Genomic DNA, 18,320 nt, shown 5'->3' with positions numbered 1-18,320 from the left:
TTTTCCTGCAATGAGGGAGACAAGTGGAGGTTGAGTGAGAATGAAGGAGTGAGTGTAGAGATTACATAGCATAGATACTTAGAAGGAGACAAAGATGGAGTGAGGTTGCAAGACCAAGGGCCCTCCCTGTGTGTTGTCAGTTGTGTTCAAAGCATCAGAGTGATAGGGAGTGTGAGGGCTGCATGGTTGAATAGTTATGTGAATGTGAGCATAGAGAGAGAGGGAATGGGTAAGGGTGCATGGATGTCAGTGTCAAGTGGGATGTGGAGGAAGAGATTGCTAAAGCTGAGTGCTGGTGAGGAAAGGCAATGGGGATCAGATTGAGGGTGATGGGAAATTCATACTCACTTTTCCAGTGCGCTGAAGGTCATGAAACCTCTTCCTGCACTGTATCCAGGTTCTGCGGGTGACTCCCAAGGAGTTGACCTCCTCAGCCACCTGCATCCACACTGCCTTGGTCTGAGTGGGAGGCCTCTTCCTCCCTGATGAAGGGAAGAGCACCTCCCTGTTGGCCCTAGCCCCATCCACTAATGCCTGCAATGCCACCTCATCAAAGCGAGGAGCTGATCTGGCCCTCCTGCTTGCCATATTTGCTGCAGCTCCCTCACACTGCACAGTCAAGAAGCTTGGCAGTCTGCAGAAGAAGCAAGGCTTGCTGTGGACCTTCAATGCAGCAGCAATGATGACGTCATCGGAGGGGACTTTCAGTCCTGAAAAACCCATTTGCAAAGGCTTCCCACACGTTGGAAATCAATTGGCCAATTCAGTTAAAATTGCATCAATCGCCCACATCCATTTAGATTCGTGTGGGAAACACGAAATTCGGATAACATGACACCATCCCACACCCGAGTTAAAATCCCCCCCATCAAGTCTTGACTTCAATTACTCATCTGTGCTGATCTCAGCTGGGAAGACAGTATTGATAATATAAATAACACTTGTATTAAATGTTTCATCCAAAAACCCAATGATAGGTTATAAGGATGATGTCACTAAGATGGAAATCAGTTTTCATGCTTCTGACCGTATCCATTAGATGTAAAGAACCCAACCGATTGTTATTTAACTAATTGATTTTCCCCTTCACCTAGCATTGTGCTAGATTTCGACCTGCAATACGTCCCACTGAGCTAGATTACAACTGTCTCCTATCCTACACTGAGTGAACTTACAGCTCATGTCCCCCCTCCCCGCCCTGAGCAAGTCCCCTGCCGAAATGCCACCTTCCAAAACCAACTGTTGAAATGGATCATGCTCCTTCCTCCAAGCTGAACGAATTTTAGCCCGACCCGCCCAACCCCAACACTCATCTCTACTCCATTGAGACATATTTTCAATTTTGCTACTTTGGATAGATCCAAGTTCTCGTAAAAGCACAATTTTGTGATCAAGTCTTGAGAGCTTCCTCATTTCACATCTGTATATTAATAGGATTTAATTACTGCAGAGATTTGCTTTAAACATGTCACGGTCACGAGTCAGAGTTCTGCAACAGCTGTATAGTGAAAAATGTGACTCTTCCTTTACTCCCTCAAACCTAATATCAGATTCTGACATATTATGGTCACTATTTGCAAGATGTTCCCTTACCATTAGATTCTTAATTCTGATTCGTTACTCATCACTAAATCTCGCATTTATACATCCCCCAACGATATCACTACTGCTTGGAGCTCTGTGGACAACTGCCAGAGTCTTGCATCCTTTGCTGTTCCTTAATTCTACCATAGTGTTTCATCTGCCTAATCTCCCTTACTGAAATCCCTTCTTTCTACTGCTGTAATTGTGTCTTCTCATCAATGTCCCTACTCGTACTTTCCCTATTATCCTGTCCTTTCTGTTGCTTAGCATATTTATCTCCCAATCATATAGCCAGATCTCTGTAATGGCTACTGCATCATACCCTTTAAGCTGAATTTGTGCTTCTAACTCAGTTGTTTTATTTCTTATGCTACATTCATTCATGTACAAAAATCTTATTTGGATAACTGTCCCCATCCTTCCTTTATGCCCTGCTAGTCTTTTTCTCTCACTTTTTGACCACCTGTGTGGATTTTACCCACCTACCCTCCTAACTAGTTTAAATCTTTCCCCACTGCCCTATGTACTCTTTCCACATGGATATGGGTGCCTCTCTGATTTAGATGAAAGCCATCCTGTCTGTTCATCCTTCCCTGGCCCCAAAAGTGGTCCGAGTGTGCCAGGAATCTGAAACCATCCCCTCTACGCCATCTTACCATCGCCGAGTTGACATTTCTAATCTTTCTCTCCTTATCTGGTCCAGCGTGTGTTAGAATAATCCAGAGATTATTACCCTGGAGGTTCTGCTCCATAATCTAGAATTTCCCTCCTTGCTGGTTCTGGAATGGGAGGGTGAACATTTTGTATTCGCTCCATGATTTCCCAAACCCTGACACCTGGGAAACAAGGTACCATTCTGAATCTGGATCACATCTATGTAAGGGGACAAAAATGACTTCTTAGAATTAAAAGTTAGAAGTAACTATAACTTCTTAGAATTAAAATTAGTGGAAAATACGTTTGTCTCCTATCCTTGTTTAGGAATGTAGAACCCTGATAAGACAGGAACCGTAAAACTAATAAGCTGATCTTTTTGTCCTTGCTTAAGATAAGGTAGGACATACAGATGGGATGAGGTAAGCACTCCTGTCTAGAGCAGGAACAGATAAATTAGTCCGCGAATGCTGTGAAGATGGGTTTCTGTGAACCATTCAGCAACCTCCCTGATAAGGGGCATCGAATGGACACAGCCCTTCGCCTATTCTGTAGACCAATCAATGATCGTAGAAGGAGGGTGCACGAGGGGTTCACGCCTCAAGTTACGGTATAATTGCTGTACGTATTTGATACTCGGTGGAAGAATCCTTTCTCTGGGATGAGACTGAGATTTTCCCTATGCATAAGCATGAATAAAGATCGTGAAACTTATCCAAGGTGTCCGTCTGGTGAATTCGTGGTTGCTATAGGGCAAGTGTCGACCCCTTATCTCAGGGGGTCCGCTTGAGAGGAGGCAAGACTTCTCCTTTACCCCAACAGTCTACAAAGAAGCTATCTACCCCGCTGACAACAGAATTCCCCACAATCACCTATTCTTACTGCCAGTACTGTTTCCCCATGGATAACCATTTGCTCCTCAGTGCCTTGTAGTCGCTCATGGTTACCCTTCTCTGTGTTGCCTTTTTTATCCACATCACTGCTACTTAAACAGGTGGACAAATCCAGCTCCACAGATTATTCCCTCCCTATCCCCACCTATTGTTTCCTGCCCTGTCTGCCGATGGTCACCCAGTCTCCCTTACCAGCTGTGTACTCCGAGCAATCTGTGGCATTACCACCCTCTGGAACATCTGCTCCAGAAAACTTCCTCCCGAATGTTGAAGAATGTGTCTAGTTGACTCTCAAGCTGTGCAACTTTCTGCTCGAAGAGTGCAGCCTTTGTAAACTTCATTCATATGTATTCACCATGTATGGTACGCGGGTCCGGGCAGGTCCACATCACTCATGCTGCACACATCACTCCCGACTCTGTTGCTGCCTTATCTATTTATACATTTAACCAATAGAAATTCTTTTAAAGTTATGACTTATAGAATTATTTCAATTTGCTCACTCCAATTTATTATTTTTAGTTAATATGTTTTGGAAATCTCTTTGTCCTAGTCCCTGAAGCAATTCTATAGTAAAAACTAGAAGTTAAGGTGAACAATTACTTAAATAAACTTTTAGCTTTTTCTGCTCACCACTACTCCTCACTTGTAGATTATTGGGTTTTTGGGGGTGGGTGAGAAAAACAATCCAGGAACTTTTACTGTGAGAAAGAAGGCAGCCAACTTACGTGCTAACACTTGTAAGTGGTGGTCACTGTATTAAAATTCCTGGCCTATGATTCGTTAAATCACACCATTTCCTAATTAGCAAATATGAGTGTTAAACAAAAATCCCAGCATCCAACCATTCTGAAATGCATCTATCCTCGAGTCCAGATCAAAGAGTTAGATTTTGATGAGTCTATTGCTGGCGGAGAGAGAGGTAGCTGGGGGAGAGAGTGGTTTACGGAGAGTATTCGTAAGTGTGGGGCCATGCCAGCTGAAGACTTTACTAAAAAAAAATTGAAGTAGATAGGGGGCAATGCAAAAATGGCCAGATACCAGTAAGGAATGCACAGGAAACTGGTACCCAAATCTTCCATTGTCAGGGCTCAATTCTGTAAAACATCAGAACAAAGCATCTCTGAGAATTCTAGGGCATGTTGCCAAACAGTTTGTTGAACTACAGCTCTTGCAGTCATGAGAAGGGAATACACACAACTTTGAAGGGAACCTAATCCACTCTGCATCAACTGTCCACCTACCAAAGTTGGAGACAGAAAAAATTATGAAATATTACCACTAAATGTCATGTCACCAGTACTAATGAATCATTCCTTCATCTGAACACATGCTTTGGCATACAATATAGGTTTACTAAAGCACCAATGGTGGTTTTCATACTTTTTGATCAAAATTTCAGAGGCTTTTCTACCTCCGTCTTTAGGAGAACGACAGTTGATGCAGAATGGATTTGCAAACACATCCAATTAACATGTTTTACTTTTTATAACTTCTTTGTCAGCCAGCATGAGGATTGTGCTATAACCCTTAACTGACCTAGAATAACTCATTGTGGTTATAAACTGCTATGACTAATTGCATCATGGAATAAAACTTTTCTGAAAATATTTATTGAGAGTTTGATCCAGTCCATTTGGTAGCTGATTTTAGAACTTGATTCTCTTCATTTTCCTTGTTTCCTTGTACTGAGGTGCAGCTGCCCTCCAGTACTTTACCCAAATGACCATTCTTCATCTGTGTGTCCTCGCAGAGTGCCACTTAGGCGGCGGCGGGGTGGGCGGGCTTCACAACTGAGGCTAATCCTGTCCTTACCCAACTCTGAACAAATACAATTTACAACCGGGGTCACTGGCTGGCGATGGTGATCAAGAGCCATGGCAAATTTTTACTCTTTCCACCTCCTCCACCCTCTTCCCCAATCAGGGATGCTTTAACCAATTATAGAGCTCGAGCTACTGCTCTAGCCTAGATAAACTAACAACTCCGATCAAGAGTCAGCCCCGGGACATAGATGATCTATATATTTTAGAACCGTACTGGTGGTTCACCGAGACTTCAGTGCAGCTCTGGCGCCAACCTGGGAAGCTGCAACACAGGACTACATGCATGCTTAAAAGCAAAAGCAGCATGCTATAGACAGGGCTAAGTGATCCCACAATCAACGGATCAGATCAAAGCTCTGCAGTCCTGCCACATCCACTCGTGAATGGTGGTGGACCATTAAACAACTAACGGGAGGAGGATGCTCCATGAATATCCTCATCCTCAATGATGGTGGAGCTCAGCAGGTGAGTGCAAAAGACAAGGCTGAAGCGTTTGCAACCATCTTCAACCAGAAGTGCCAAATGGATGATCCATATCGACCTCCTCCTGAGGTCCCCACCATCACTGCAGCCAGTCTCCAGCCAATTCGATTCACTCCGCGTGATATCAAGAAACGGCTGAGCACACTAGATACAGCAAAGGATACGGGCCCCTACAACATCCCAGCTATCATGCTGAAGACTTGTGTTCCAAAACTAGCCGCGCCTCTAGCCAAGCTGTTCCAGTACAGCTACAACACTGGCATCTATCCGACAATGTGGAAAACTGCCCAGGTATGTCCTGTCCACAAAAAGCAGGACAAATCTAATCCGGCCAATTACCGCCCCATCAGTCTACTCTCAATCATCAGCAAAGTGATGGAAGGTGTCATCGCCAGTGCTATCAAGCAGCACTTGCTCACCAATAACCTGCTCACTGATGCCCAGTTTGGGTTCTGCCAAGACCACTCTGCTCCCGAGCTCATGGACAAAGGAGCTGAATTCCAGAGGTGAGGTGAGAGTGACTGCCCTTGACATCAAGGCAGCATTTGACCAAGTGTGGCATCAAGGAGCCCTAGTAAAACTGAAGTCAATGGGAATCGGGGGCGGGGGGGGGAACTCCACTGGCTGGAGTCCTACCTAGCACAAAGGAAGATGGTTGTGGTGATTGAGGGTCAATCATCACAGCCCGAGGACATCGCTGCAGGAGTTCCTCGGCAGTGTCCTAGGCCCAACCATCTTCAACTGCTTTATCAATGACCTTCCCTCCAACATAAGGTCAGAAATGGGGATGTTCACTGATGACTGCACAGTGTTCAGTGCCATTCCCAACTCCTCAGATAATGAAGCAGTCCATGCCCGCATGCAACAAGACTTGGACGACGTTCAGGCTTGGGCTGATAAGTGGCAGGTAACATTCGTGCCACAGAAGTGCCAGGCAATGACTGTCTCCAATAAGCGAGAGTCTAACCATTGCCCCTTGACATTCAATGGCATTACCATCACCAAATCCCCCACCATCAACATCCTGGGGGCCACCATTGACCAGAAACTTAACTGGACCAGCCACATAAATACTGTGGCAACAAGAGCAGGTCAGAGGCTAGGTATTCTGTGGCGAGTGTCTCACCTCCTGACTCCCCAAAGCCTTTCCACCATCTACAAGGCACAAGTAAGGAGTGTGATGGAATACTCTCCACTTGCTTGGATGAGTGCAGCTCCCACAACACTCGAAGTTCGACACCATCCAGGATAAAGCAGCCCGCTTGATTGGCACCCCATCCACCACCTTAAACATTCACTCCCTCCACCACCGGCGTACCATGCCTGCAGTGTGTACCATCTACAAGATGCACTGCAGCAACTCACCAAGGCTTTTTCGGCAGCACCTCCCAAACATGCAACCTCTTCTACCTAATATAGACATAGAACATAGAAGATAGGAGCAGGAGTAGGCCCTTCGAGCCTGTTGCGCCATTCAATGAGATCATGGCCGATCATCCAAATTCAGTACCCTGTCACTGCTTTTTCTCCATATCCCTTGATCCCTTTAGCCTTAAGAAATATATCTACCTCCTCCTTGAATATATTTAATGAATTGGGCTCCACTGCCTTCTGTGGTAGAGAATTCCACAGGTTCACCACTCTCTGGGTGAAGAAATTCCTCCTCATCTCAGTCCTAAATGTCTTACCCCTTATCCTTAGACTGTGACCCCTGGTTCTGGACGCCCCCGCCATCGGGAACAGCCTTCCTGCATCTAGTCTGTCTAGTCCTGTTAGAATTTTATAAGTTTCAATGAGATCCCCTCTCATTCTTCTAAACTCTAGCGAATATAAGCCTAATCGACCCAATTTCTCTTCATTTGTCATTCCTGCCATCCCAGGTATCAGTCTGGTGAATCTTCACTGCACTCCCTCCATGGCAAGAACATCCTTCCTCAGATAAGGTGACCAATACTCAAGGTGTGGTCTCACCAAGGCCCTGTACAACTGCAGCAAGACATCCTTGCTCCTGTACTCGAATCCTCTCGCTATGAAGGCCAACATACCATTTGCTTTCTTAACCGCCTGCTGCACCTGCATGCTTACCTTCAGCGACTGGTGCACAAGGACACCCAGGTCTCGTTGCACTTCCCCTTTTCCCAATCTATTGCCATTCAGATAATAATCTGTCTTCCTGTTTTTGCCACCAAAGTGGATAACCTTACATTTATCCACATATGGCAGATGCAGTACAATCACCCAACCTGTCCAAATCATACTGGAGTTTCTCTGCATCCTCCTCACAGCACACACGCCCACCCAGCTTTGTGTCATTTCAAACTTGGAGATATTATATCTAGTTCCCTCGTCTAGATCATGAATATATATTGTGAATAGCTGGGGTCCTAGCACCGATCCTTGTGGTACCCCACTAGTCACTGCCTGCCACTCGGAAAAGACCCGTTTATTCCAACTCTTTGCTTCCTTTCTGCCAACCAGTCCTCTATCCAAGTCAGTACCTTACACCCAATCCCATGTGCTTTAACTTTGCACGGTAATCTCTTATGTGGGACCTTATCGAAAGCCTTCTGGAAGCCCAAATACACCACATCCACTGGTTCTCCCTTATCTATTCTACCAGTTACATCCTCAAAATTCCAGTAGATTAGTCAAGCACGATTTACCTTTTGTAAATCCATGTTGACTTTGTCCGATCCTGTCACTGTTTTCCAAGTGCTCTGCTATTACATCTTTTATAATGGACTCTAGCATTTTCCCCACTACCGATGTCAGGCTTACCGGTCTATAATTCGTATCAGGAGAGATTGGGTTGATTAGGCTTATATTCGCTAGAGTTTAGAAGAACGAGAGGGGATCTCTTTGAAACGGATAAAATTTTAACAGGACTAGACAGACCAGATGCAGGAAATTTGTTCCCGATGGTGGGGGGAGTCCAGAACCAGGGGTCACAGTCTAAGGATAGGGGGTAAGCCATTTAGGACTGAGATGAGGAATTTCTTCACCCAGAAAGTGGTGAACCTGTGGAATTCTCTACCACACAAGGCAGTTGAGGACAATTCATTAAATATATTCAAGAAGGAGTTAGATATATTTCTTAAGGCTAAAGGGATCAAGGGATATGGGGAGAAAGCAGGGACAGGGTACTGAATTTGGATGATCAGCCATGATCTCATTAAATGGTGGAACAGGCTCGAGGGGCCGAATGGCCTACTCCTGCTCCTATCTTCTATTCCCTGTTTTCTCTCTACCATCTTTTTTAAATAGTGGGGTTACATTAGCTATCCTCCAATCCATGGGAACTGTTCCAGAGTCTACAGAATTTTGGAAGATTACCAGCAATGCATCTACTATTTCTAGGACCACTTCCTTAAGTTCCCTAGGATGTAGATTATCAGGCCCTGGGATTTATCGGCCTTCAATCCCGTCAATTTCCCTAACACCATTTCCCTACAAATACTGATTTCATTCACTTCTTCCCTCTCATTAGACCCTATGTTCCCCGACATCTCTGGGAGGTTATTTGTGTCCTCCTTTGTGAAGACAGAACCAAAGTATATATTTAATTGGTCTGCCATTTCTTTGTTCCCCATTATAAATTCCCCTGATTCTGACTGCAAGGGACCTACGCTTGACTTCACCAATCTTTTTCTTTTCACATATCTATAGAAACTTTTACAGTCAGTTTTTATGTTCCCTGAAAGCTTACTCTTGTACTCTATTTTCCCCCTCTTAATTAATCCCTTTCTCCTCCTTTGCTGAATGCTAAACTGCTCCCAATTCTCAGGTTTGCTGTTTTTTCTGGCCAATTTATATGTCCTCTCCTTGGATCTTATGCTATCCCTAATTTCCCTTGTTAGCCACAGTTGAGTCACCTTTTTTGTTTTATTTTTATGCCAAACAGGGATGACCAAATTCTGTAGTTCATCCATGCAATCTTTAAATGTTTGCCATTGCCTATCCACCATCAACCCTTTAAGTAACATTCCCCAATCCACCCGAGCCAACTCGTGCCTCATACCATCGTAGTTTCGTTAATTTAAATTCAGGACCCGAGTCTCTGAGTCAACTACTTCATTCTCCATCTTAATTAAGAATTCTATCATATTATGATCGCTCCTCCCCAAGGGGCCTCATACAACAAGATTGCTAATTAATCCTTTCTCATTACATAATACCCAGTCTAAGATGGCCTGATCTCTAGTTGGTTCCTCCACATAATGGTCCAGGAAACCATCCCGTATACACTCTAGGAATTCCTTCTCCACAGTATTGTTACTAATTTGGTTAGCCCAATCTGTATGTAGATTAAAGTCACCCATGATAACTGCTGTGCCCTTATTGCACGCGTCTCTAATTTCCCATTTAATGCCATCCCCAAACTCAGTATTACTGTTTGGGGGTCTGTATACAACTCCCACTAACATTTTCTGCTCCTTGGTATTTCTCAGCTCTACCCATACAGATTCCACATCATCAGAGCTAATATCCTTTCTTACTACAGGTAGACTACCCTTTATCCGGACTTCCGAAAACCGAAACCCTCTAAAAACCAAAGGTTTTTTCGTTCAGCGTAAGTCGTGCGTACGACTTACGCTGAACGAAAAAACCTTCGGTTTTTAGAGGGTTCCGGTTGCGGAAGTTCGGATAAAGGGTAAGTCGTGCGCACGACCCCCTGCCGACCCCCCCGCCAGCCCCGACAACCGCCAGCCGCCAACCCCGCCAGCCCCGACAACCGCCGACCCCCCCGCGGACCCCGCCAGCCCCGACAACCGCCGACCCCGCCAGCCGCCGACCCCCCCGCCGGCCCCGACAACCGCCGACCCCGCCAGCCCCGACAACCGCCGACCCCCCCCGCGGACCCCGCCAGCCCCGACAACCGCCGACCCCCCCCCCGCGGACTCCGCCAGCCCCGACAACCGCCGACCCCCCCCCCCCGCGGGCCCCGACAACCGCCGACCCCCCCGCCAGCCCCGACAACCGCCGACCCCCCCCCCCGCGGACCCCGCCAGCCGCCGACAACCGCCAGCCCCGACCCCCCCGCGGACCCCGCCAGCCCTGACAACCGCCGACCCCCCCCCCCGCGTACCCCGCCGGCCCCGACCCCGACTGACTTACGCTGAACGTCAGCGTAAGTCGTGCGCACGACCCCCCGCGGACCCCCGCCGACCCACCTTCCGAAATCCGAAATTCTCCTTTATCCGAAACTCGGCTGGTCCCGAGGTTTTCGGATAAAGGATAGTCTACCTGTATTGTGTTAATCTCCTCTTTAACCAGCAATGCTACCCCACCTCCTTTTCCTTTTTGCCTGTCCTTCCTGAATATTGAATACCTCTGGATGTTGAATTCCCAGCCTTGATCACCCTGGAGCCATGTCTCCGTAATCCCAATTATATCATATCTGTTTACATCTATTTGCGCAGCTAATTCATCCACCTTATTACGAATGCTCCTCGCATTAAGACACAAAGCCTTCAAGCTTGTTTCTTTAACACTCTCAGTCCTTTTAGAATTATTATTTACTGTGACCCTGTTTGATTTACACCCTTGATTTCTCTGCCTTCTACTTTTGCATTTCTCCTTCCTGTCTTTTTTGTTTCTATCCTTGCTTCCCTTTCCTCTCTCCCTGCACAGGTTCCCAAACCCCTGCCATTTTAGTTTAAACCCTCCCCAACAGCACTACCAAATACTCCCCCTGGGACATCGGTCCCAGTTCTGCCCAGGTGCAAACCGTCCAGTTTGTACTGGTCCCACCTCCCCCAGAACCGGTTCCAATGTCCCAGGAATTTGAATCCCTCCCCCTTGCACCATTCCTCTAGCCACGTATTCATCTGAAATATCCTTCTATTTCTGCTCTGACTAGCACGTGGCACTGGTAGCAAGCCTGAGATTACTATCTTTGAGGTCCTATTTTTAAATTTACCTCCTAACTCCCTATATTCAGCTTTTAGGCCCTCATCCCGTTTTTTACCTATATCATTGGTACCTATATGCATCACGACAACTGGCTGTTCACCCTCCCCCTCCAGAATGCCCTGCAGCCGCCCCGAGACATCCTTGACCCTTGCACCAGGGAGGCAACATACCATCCTGGAGTCTCGTTTGCAGACGCAGAAACGCCTATCTATTCCCCTTACAATAGAATCCCCCACCACTATAGCTCTCCCACTCTTTTTCCTCCCGTCCTGTGCAGCAGGACCACCCATGGTGCCAGGAAGTTGGCTGCTGCTGCCTTCCCCCGATAAGCCATCTCCCTCAACAATATCCAAAGTGGTATATCTGTTTGAGAGGGGGATGGCCACAGGGAACCCCTGCACTACCTGCCTGCGCCTACTATTCTGCCTGTGCAACCTTTACCTGCAGTGTGACCAACTCATTAAACGTGCCATCCACGATGTCCTCAGCATCGCGAATGCTCCAGTATGTATTCATTCGCAGCTCCAGCACCACAATGCGGTCTGCCAGTAGCTGCAGCTGGATATACTTCCCGCAGACATGGTTGTCAGAGACACAGGAAGTGTCGCTGAGTTCCCACACAGCGCACAGGAGGAGCATACCATGGCACCGGGCTGTCCTGCCATGACTTACCCTTTAATTAATTGCAATTAAATTAAATCAAATCAATCCCACCAATTACACTACTGTAGGGGGGTTTTGCACAGGCGTGTTCGGGTCAGTCAGCTTTGCCTCTGACTACCTTCTTTGAGCGGTTCGAATCGCTCGCCCCCTGGGTTCTGGACACCGGACTTGGATACAGGCAGCGATACAGAGAAAACTCGAGTAGACAGGTGGTTGGATGCAAACAAAACCAAGATTTTATTGAAGAGGAAAACTTGATACAATCTTATGGAAAATGATTAGTGTACACTTCTACAGGCAAAAATTACAAGAGAGTCATAATAATACTATTATACTTATACAGGGAATGGGGAACACACGGCACATCGAGGGAAAACAACTATCTTAACAATTCCCTTATCCTTATCCCACCCCCTATACCCAACTAGGTTAAGCTATGCTCCAGTATGTATCCATTCGCAGCTCCAGCACTGCAATGTGGTCTGCCAGTAGCTGCAGCTGGATATACTTCCCGCAGACATGGTCGCCAGGGACACAGGAAGTGTCCCTGATTTGCCACATAGTGCAGGAGGAGCATGCCACAGGGCCGAGCTGTGCTGTCATGACTTACCCTTTAATTAATTCAAATTAAATTAAATCAAATCGATGCCACCAATTACACTACAATTAAATGATATACTCAAGGGCCCTTGTTTACTAGCACTCCCCACTACACAACAGAGACCTTAGAAACTATAATCACAAAAATTAAGACCTGCTAAACTTTATAAACTATTAACCTTAACTGTCAAACTTTTGAGTAATATAAATACTCACCTGGCCGTACTAGCCCGATCAGCTGTTTCATCTTGCCCGTGTCACTTTTTGAATCATGACGTGGCTCTGGAACGCCGCCGCCGGTCTGTGAGATTGGTAAGTCTCTGGGGGAAAAAAAGGCCCGCGAAAGTGAGTTTAAATACTCACTGCACTCTCCTGCCGCTTCCGACACCGGCCTCTGCAAGAAGGACAAGGGCAGCAGGCGCATGGGAACGCCATCATCTCTAAGTTCCCCTCCGAGTCACACACCATCCTGACTTAGAAGTATATCGCCGATCCTTCATTGTAGCTGGGTTAAAATCCTGGAACCCCCTCCCTAACAGCAGTGTGGGAGTACCTTCACCACATGACTGCAGCGGTTCAAGAAGGTGGCTCACCACCACCTTCTCAAGGGCAATTAGGCATGGGCAATAAATGCTGGCCTTGCCAGTGACGCCCACATCCCATAAAGAAATTTTAAAAAAGCTACTTGATTCTCCTTTTGTAATGTTGGAGGATAGTGAATTTTCTGTAATTCCGTGTCTGAAGGAACCTGTGCAATCCATGCACAGTTCCTTCATTACTTATCACTATCTTAATGGAAACGTTGCAACATCAAGCAAATTGGTCACTGTCAACCGTTTTTTTAAAACTTCCGTTAAATACTAGATAGCTGTCAGGAATTTAAGGCAGCTATTTGATCTTGAGGTTTGGACAGTTAAAAAATCTCTGGTTTTCCGGCACGTGAAGTTTGAATTTGATTTGATTGCTGCCTTGGAATTGACTCATAGCCATACAGTGTCATAAATTCCTCATTGCAGGGTTTATTTTATTATTTCAGTGATACTGTACTTTAGGTGGCAGCTCTGATGATGGGAAAGGCCAATTTTGCGTAGTCAAGGATGTACAATAATAATTACAGAGCACGTTTAAAAACTTAAATTGAACAGGTTAATGACCCACAATAAGATAGGTACTTCATTGAACAATTATTGCTAAAACTATCCTGTTTGCAGTTGGAGTATTTTTAGCAAACCATTCAAACTGACTATCAAACATGAGTTGCTGCAACTTCTAACTTTGTGTACCTCATTTGTTTGACTCTTACAGTTAAAAGGATGTAATGGAATGTTAATATTTTCCAAATTAAAAGCAATAACAATGAAAATATTTGACAGACAAATTAAGCAAACATTTATTATCAATACTGTTGTAGTCTTCAGTATTGTGAAGTCGAAAAACTGGATCATAAAAAGTAGGCTTGCTTGTATGTCAGAAGATCTATTCCAACGGATACACAGAACAAAGCCCTAGCCATACAGCATTTGTCACTGATTGGACATGTGGCTTGCCCAGACTTTCACATTGGGGATAGACTGATACCAGATACTTGGTGTCTGACAGAGTGCATTGGTGTCAAATGGCCCCTGAATATCCAGGCATTAGACACGTTTAAAAATTCCCACAGAAATACACAGGCAGCAGGCATTTTCTGTTTTTACCATTTATATAATTACGCTGGTATTTAAACAGCCATTGATGGTTTCAAATTGGCGAACTTAATTGTGCTGGCATTTGAACTATTATCAAGAAGTAGGTGAGGTATTAGGCGACGTGTCTCCCAGTTACTATGCTCTCCTGAACATGTTTGATCGTGTTCAAGGATCAGAGAGGAATTTTTCCCTGTTTCTTTGCATCTCCCAAGAAATTGTGTGGCTGGTTGGTGCGGGGTATGGGGATGTCATGATAAGCTGCATCATGACAGTGTGGGACATACGATGGACCAGCTGGTGTTTTCCTGTTGTTGATTTTATCTGTTCATATGTTTTACATTGTTCCACTGCAGTGGCAATCTGAGTTGTTGCAGCAGTTCTTTCACACTGGCAAGCATAAGTGAGCCAGGGTGGGTTTTACCATAATTGAAAAGAAGTCTGGAACTCAACCTTGTTGGTGAGGTGTTCTGGTAGAACATCAAACCTATCTTAAAATGAATTGTGGAACATCACATCCTACAGCTAAACACGGAGTGTAAAATGACAATTGAGAAACCAATGAAAATTTTAGTTATTTCAATGAATTAAACTCAATATGTTGGAAAAACTGAGGTGTTTAAAGGAAGTTTTATCTGGAAATTTTAAAATGCCAAAAACTGTATTTAAAAAAAAAACACAAACCTGTGTGCAATTGGGATAAAGATGTCCCTTGCATGGATTGTTTATACACTTGTCATTTTTACTAAAACAAAAATAAATCAGCCAGTGTGTGTTTGATCACTTTGTATTGCCCTGCACTGTGTTCACAGGATCGTGATTGGGTATCTGGTACTGGGGCTTTCGGAATGCAGTTCATGAATCTCTGGCATCCCAGCAATCTTCAAAAGACATTGTCGGTTACAAGGACCAGGGCTAATCTAGGCCTGGCATTTGGATTTCTCTCTAACTTGGCCTGTTTAGGAGGAATGAGCTAGCATTATACATTGCTAGCTATTGTTTTTATTTGGAAGTGTACAGTACTTCCAAAATGAAATCCATTTTTGCAAAACATTTCTGTTGGCTCATATTTTATGCTTAACATTAATCAGTGTTGTTTCAAGCTATATGGGTCAACAATTTCCTTCAGTACCATAGTATTTCCCAATTTTAAAGCAGATGAGCTTGTAAATTATTTTGTTTTAGTCTTAAATTTTGTTTTACTTTTACATTTCTGTTTCCAATGCTACTACCCTCTCCTCTCCCTCCTCCTGCTCACCCCACCCCACACATAATACTTAACATAATTGGACCTCTACCAATTTACCTCTGAAACCGTCCAAGAACAATGCAAATTGGATTCCTGTCAGATTTTGTTCCCCCCATTCCTTTTGGGGAAGTGCCCTCCTGAACTGCTAAACATTTAATGCTCAATGTTTCGTGAATTTTATTGGTTTCTTTAAACTAAAGCAGCTAGCATATCATTAATCACCTAATAAAAAGCTGAAGTGTATGAGTATTTGTCGCATAAAGTGGGAGTCTTGTGTATTATGCAAAAGATCTTGTAGATCCAAAGCTATCAAAGTGATTGACATCTCATTTCTCCTTTCAGAGTTTCTCCTCTCCAAAAGTCAGAAATAGTAGAGATGGTGAAAAAGCATGTTAATGCCATCACCCTGGCCATCGGAGATGGAGCCAATGACGTGGGGATGATTCAGACTGCGCATGTTGGAGTAGGGATTAGTGGTAATGAAGGTCTGCAAGCCACCAACTCCTCTGATTACTCCATAGCACAGGTTAGAGGCTTTAAGTATTACTTTGTCTTTTTACCATGATCAATAATTCCCCCATTATTTGGGAAATGCTATCTCATTCACAAATGCAGTCAAAATGTTTTGCTACTGCACTAAAGTTGGTATCTTTCCCTCCCAGTGCTAGCAAGTTTACTATCTATGGAAATTACATAGTCACATAAACAGAGCATTTACTTTGAAGTTGTGACTATTGCAGGCTCCGCTGTCACGGAGGAGAGGGCAGAGTTCAGAAGTAAAGTGCTTGACTCTCTGTAGTTTACAATATGCAAACAGTAATTTAAAATTGTAAAAACTTTTTATAAAATAAGTTCTGAGCATCATTATTCCAGGAATTGTGGTTTATTCTGAAATGTTTTTCTCCTGATTCTGGAAATGTTTCTTTCTTGTCATTTGGGTGACTGATGGGTGTTTGGCACTGATTCCCATCACCATGGTTGGCTCTCCAAACCGTAGGACTGAAAAATCCACTTATGTAGTTTCCATTTGTCTGATATAGACTGCAAAGCTTCTCCCTATTAAGATACACCCCACTTAAGTCCAGAAGATGTAGATTCAGGTTGGCAGCAGTCAAAACTTACGGTCCCTAAGTATGCATTGGGAGTTTAACAAGCTAAAACCATGCACCTTACAACCACAGAACATTGGTAAGCTTTCCACTGCAAGTCCAGCCAGGACCACCCTACCTGTTAGGGAATTTCCATCAATCAGCCAAGCGGGCTAGTTAATCCTCAACAGCATTCTGGAATCCTCGAGGCCTGCAGGGTTCAGGTATCAGATTACGGAGTTGGTGACAGATATTAACTCCGTTCCATCTCCCATTGCCAGATACGTCCTCAAGAAGATGCCATTTGCCTCTCCCTTCCTTATCCCGCCCTCCTGCCCCCCTCATTTTGGGGCCAAGAATTTTAGTATCACCATTTCTAAGCTGAGGATATTTACGACATTGCCAACTCGGAGACTGTGGCATATTTTTGAGGAGATAATTCAGGTCCAAAGCCAAAGGCAATTAACTAACTCTTCATTATAATTTAAGAGTGAATAAATGTTTGTTCCACTAGAAGAGTGTTACTCACCAACTTTTGTCAAGACCCCTGTTCATTGTGTGTCTTGCACAAGGACAACTCTCAGGAATGCTCCAGAAATCTCCACCACAGAGTGACCCGCTACAAGATCTACTGCGAACTCCTGTGGGTAGTTTTGAAATAAAGGGTGAGCATTTTGCCACAGGATGAAGAAAAATAGAGAACCAATAATTTGGTTTTAACAGGACCCTTTTTTGTGCTGTATGGAAGCTGAGATAATCTTCCTTTCTTTCACCGGGGTGCAAGAAAGGAGAGGGAACAATGCAGAATCCCAGCTCAGTGAACATCTGCTAGGAAGGTTATGAATGGAGGCCCAATGTAGACCAGTAAGTCTGCCAAGAGCTACAGATGAAAGGAAGGTGGGCTGAAGATGGCGCCTGAGTCGTATTGAGTACTATTAGAATCATTTTATTTTCTTAATGTAGAACGATTCTAGGTTTATTGCACTGAGAAAATATATTAGTTGCTACATGTTGACCTTCGATATTGTGAAGCTGATTTTCATTGGAACATTACAGTAGTTTTAGTATAGATGAGCATTTTTTGCAGAATTGATCACCCTGTGAATTTAATGTTTTGTGTGGTTTAAAAAAAATCTTTTTGGTATTGATGAAGGCTTTTTTTCCTTCTCATTCCAGTTTTCATATTTAGAAAAGCTTTTATTGGTCCACGGAGCCTGGAGTTACATCCGAGTGACAAAGTGCATCCTTTACTGTTTTTACAAAAATGTGGTGCTGTACATAATAGAGGTAAGGAGTCATATCTGTGCCTCATTAGTTTTTAGGTGGAATATAGAAAACCTTGTTGACTTGCATTATGATTAGGGAATAGCAGCTGGGTCTCAGAAGATGGGACAGAATTAGGGGAGGGGAACTTTCTCTCATGTTAGATGGGGTTAGGAGATAGAAACATAGAAACATAGAAGATAGGAGCAGGAGTAGGCCATTCGGCCCCTCGAGCCTGCTCCGCCATTCAATGAGATCATGGCTGATCATCCAAATTCAGTACCCTGTCCCTGCTTTCTCCCCATATCCCTTGATCCCTTTAGCCTTAAGAAATATATCCAACTCCTTGAATATATTTAATGAACTGGCCTCCACCGCCCTCTGTGGCAGAGAATTCCACAGGTTCACCACTCTCTGGG

At 44.5% G+C, this 18,320-nt stretch overlaps 1 protein-coding gene across 8 annotated transcripts in view; it reads left to right on the top strand.

Annotated features, from left to right (window-relative positions):
• The window catches only part of atp8a2 (ATPase phospholipid transporting 8A2), a 696,532-nt gene that overhangs the window by 508,846 nt on the left and 169,366 nt on the right, over positions 1-18,320 (top strand). For all 8 annotated transcript variants that reach the window (XM_085999230.1, XM_085999235.1, XM_085999229.1 and 5 more), the window contains 2 exons: positions 15,893-16,076; positions 17,815-17,925. In XM_085999230.1, the coding sequence (XP_085855356.1) occupies positions 15,893-16,076; positions 17,815-17,925 (295 nt within the window). The remainder of the gene's footprint in view (positions 1-15,892; positions 16,077-17,814; positions 17,926-18,320) is intronic.

Source organism: Somniosus microcephalus, chromosome 10 (assembly GCF_052327205.1).
Source record: "Somniosus microcephalus isolate GS21.2 chromosome 10, FLI_Smic_1.0, whole genome shotgun sequence".
In the NCBI taxonomy this organism is placed as follows: Eukaryota; Metazoa; Chordata; class Chondrichthyes; order Squaliformes; family Somniosidae; genus Somniosus; species Somniosus microcephalus.
The sequence above is the reverse complement of the archived record's forward strand: the minus strand, read 5'-3'. Positions and strand labels throughout refer to the sequence as shown.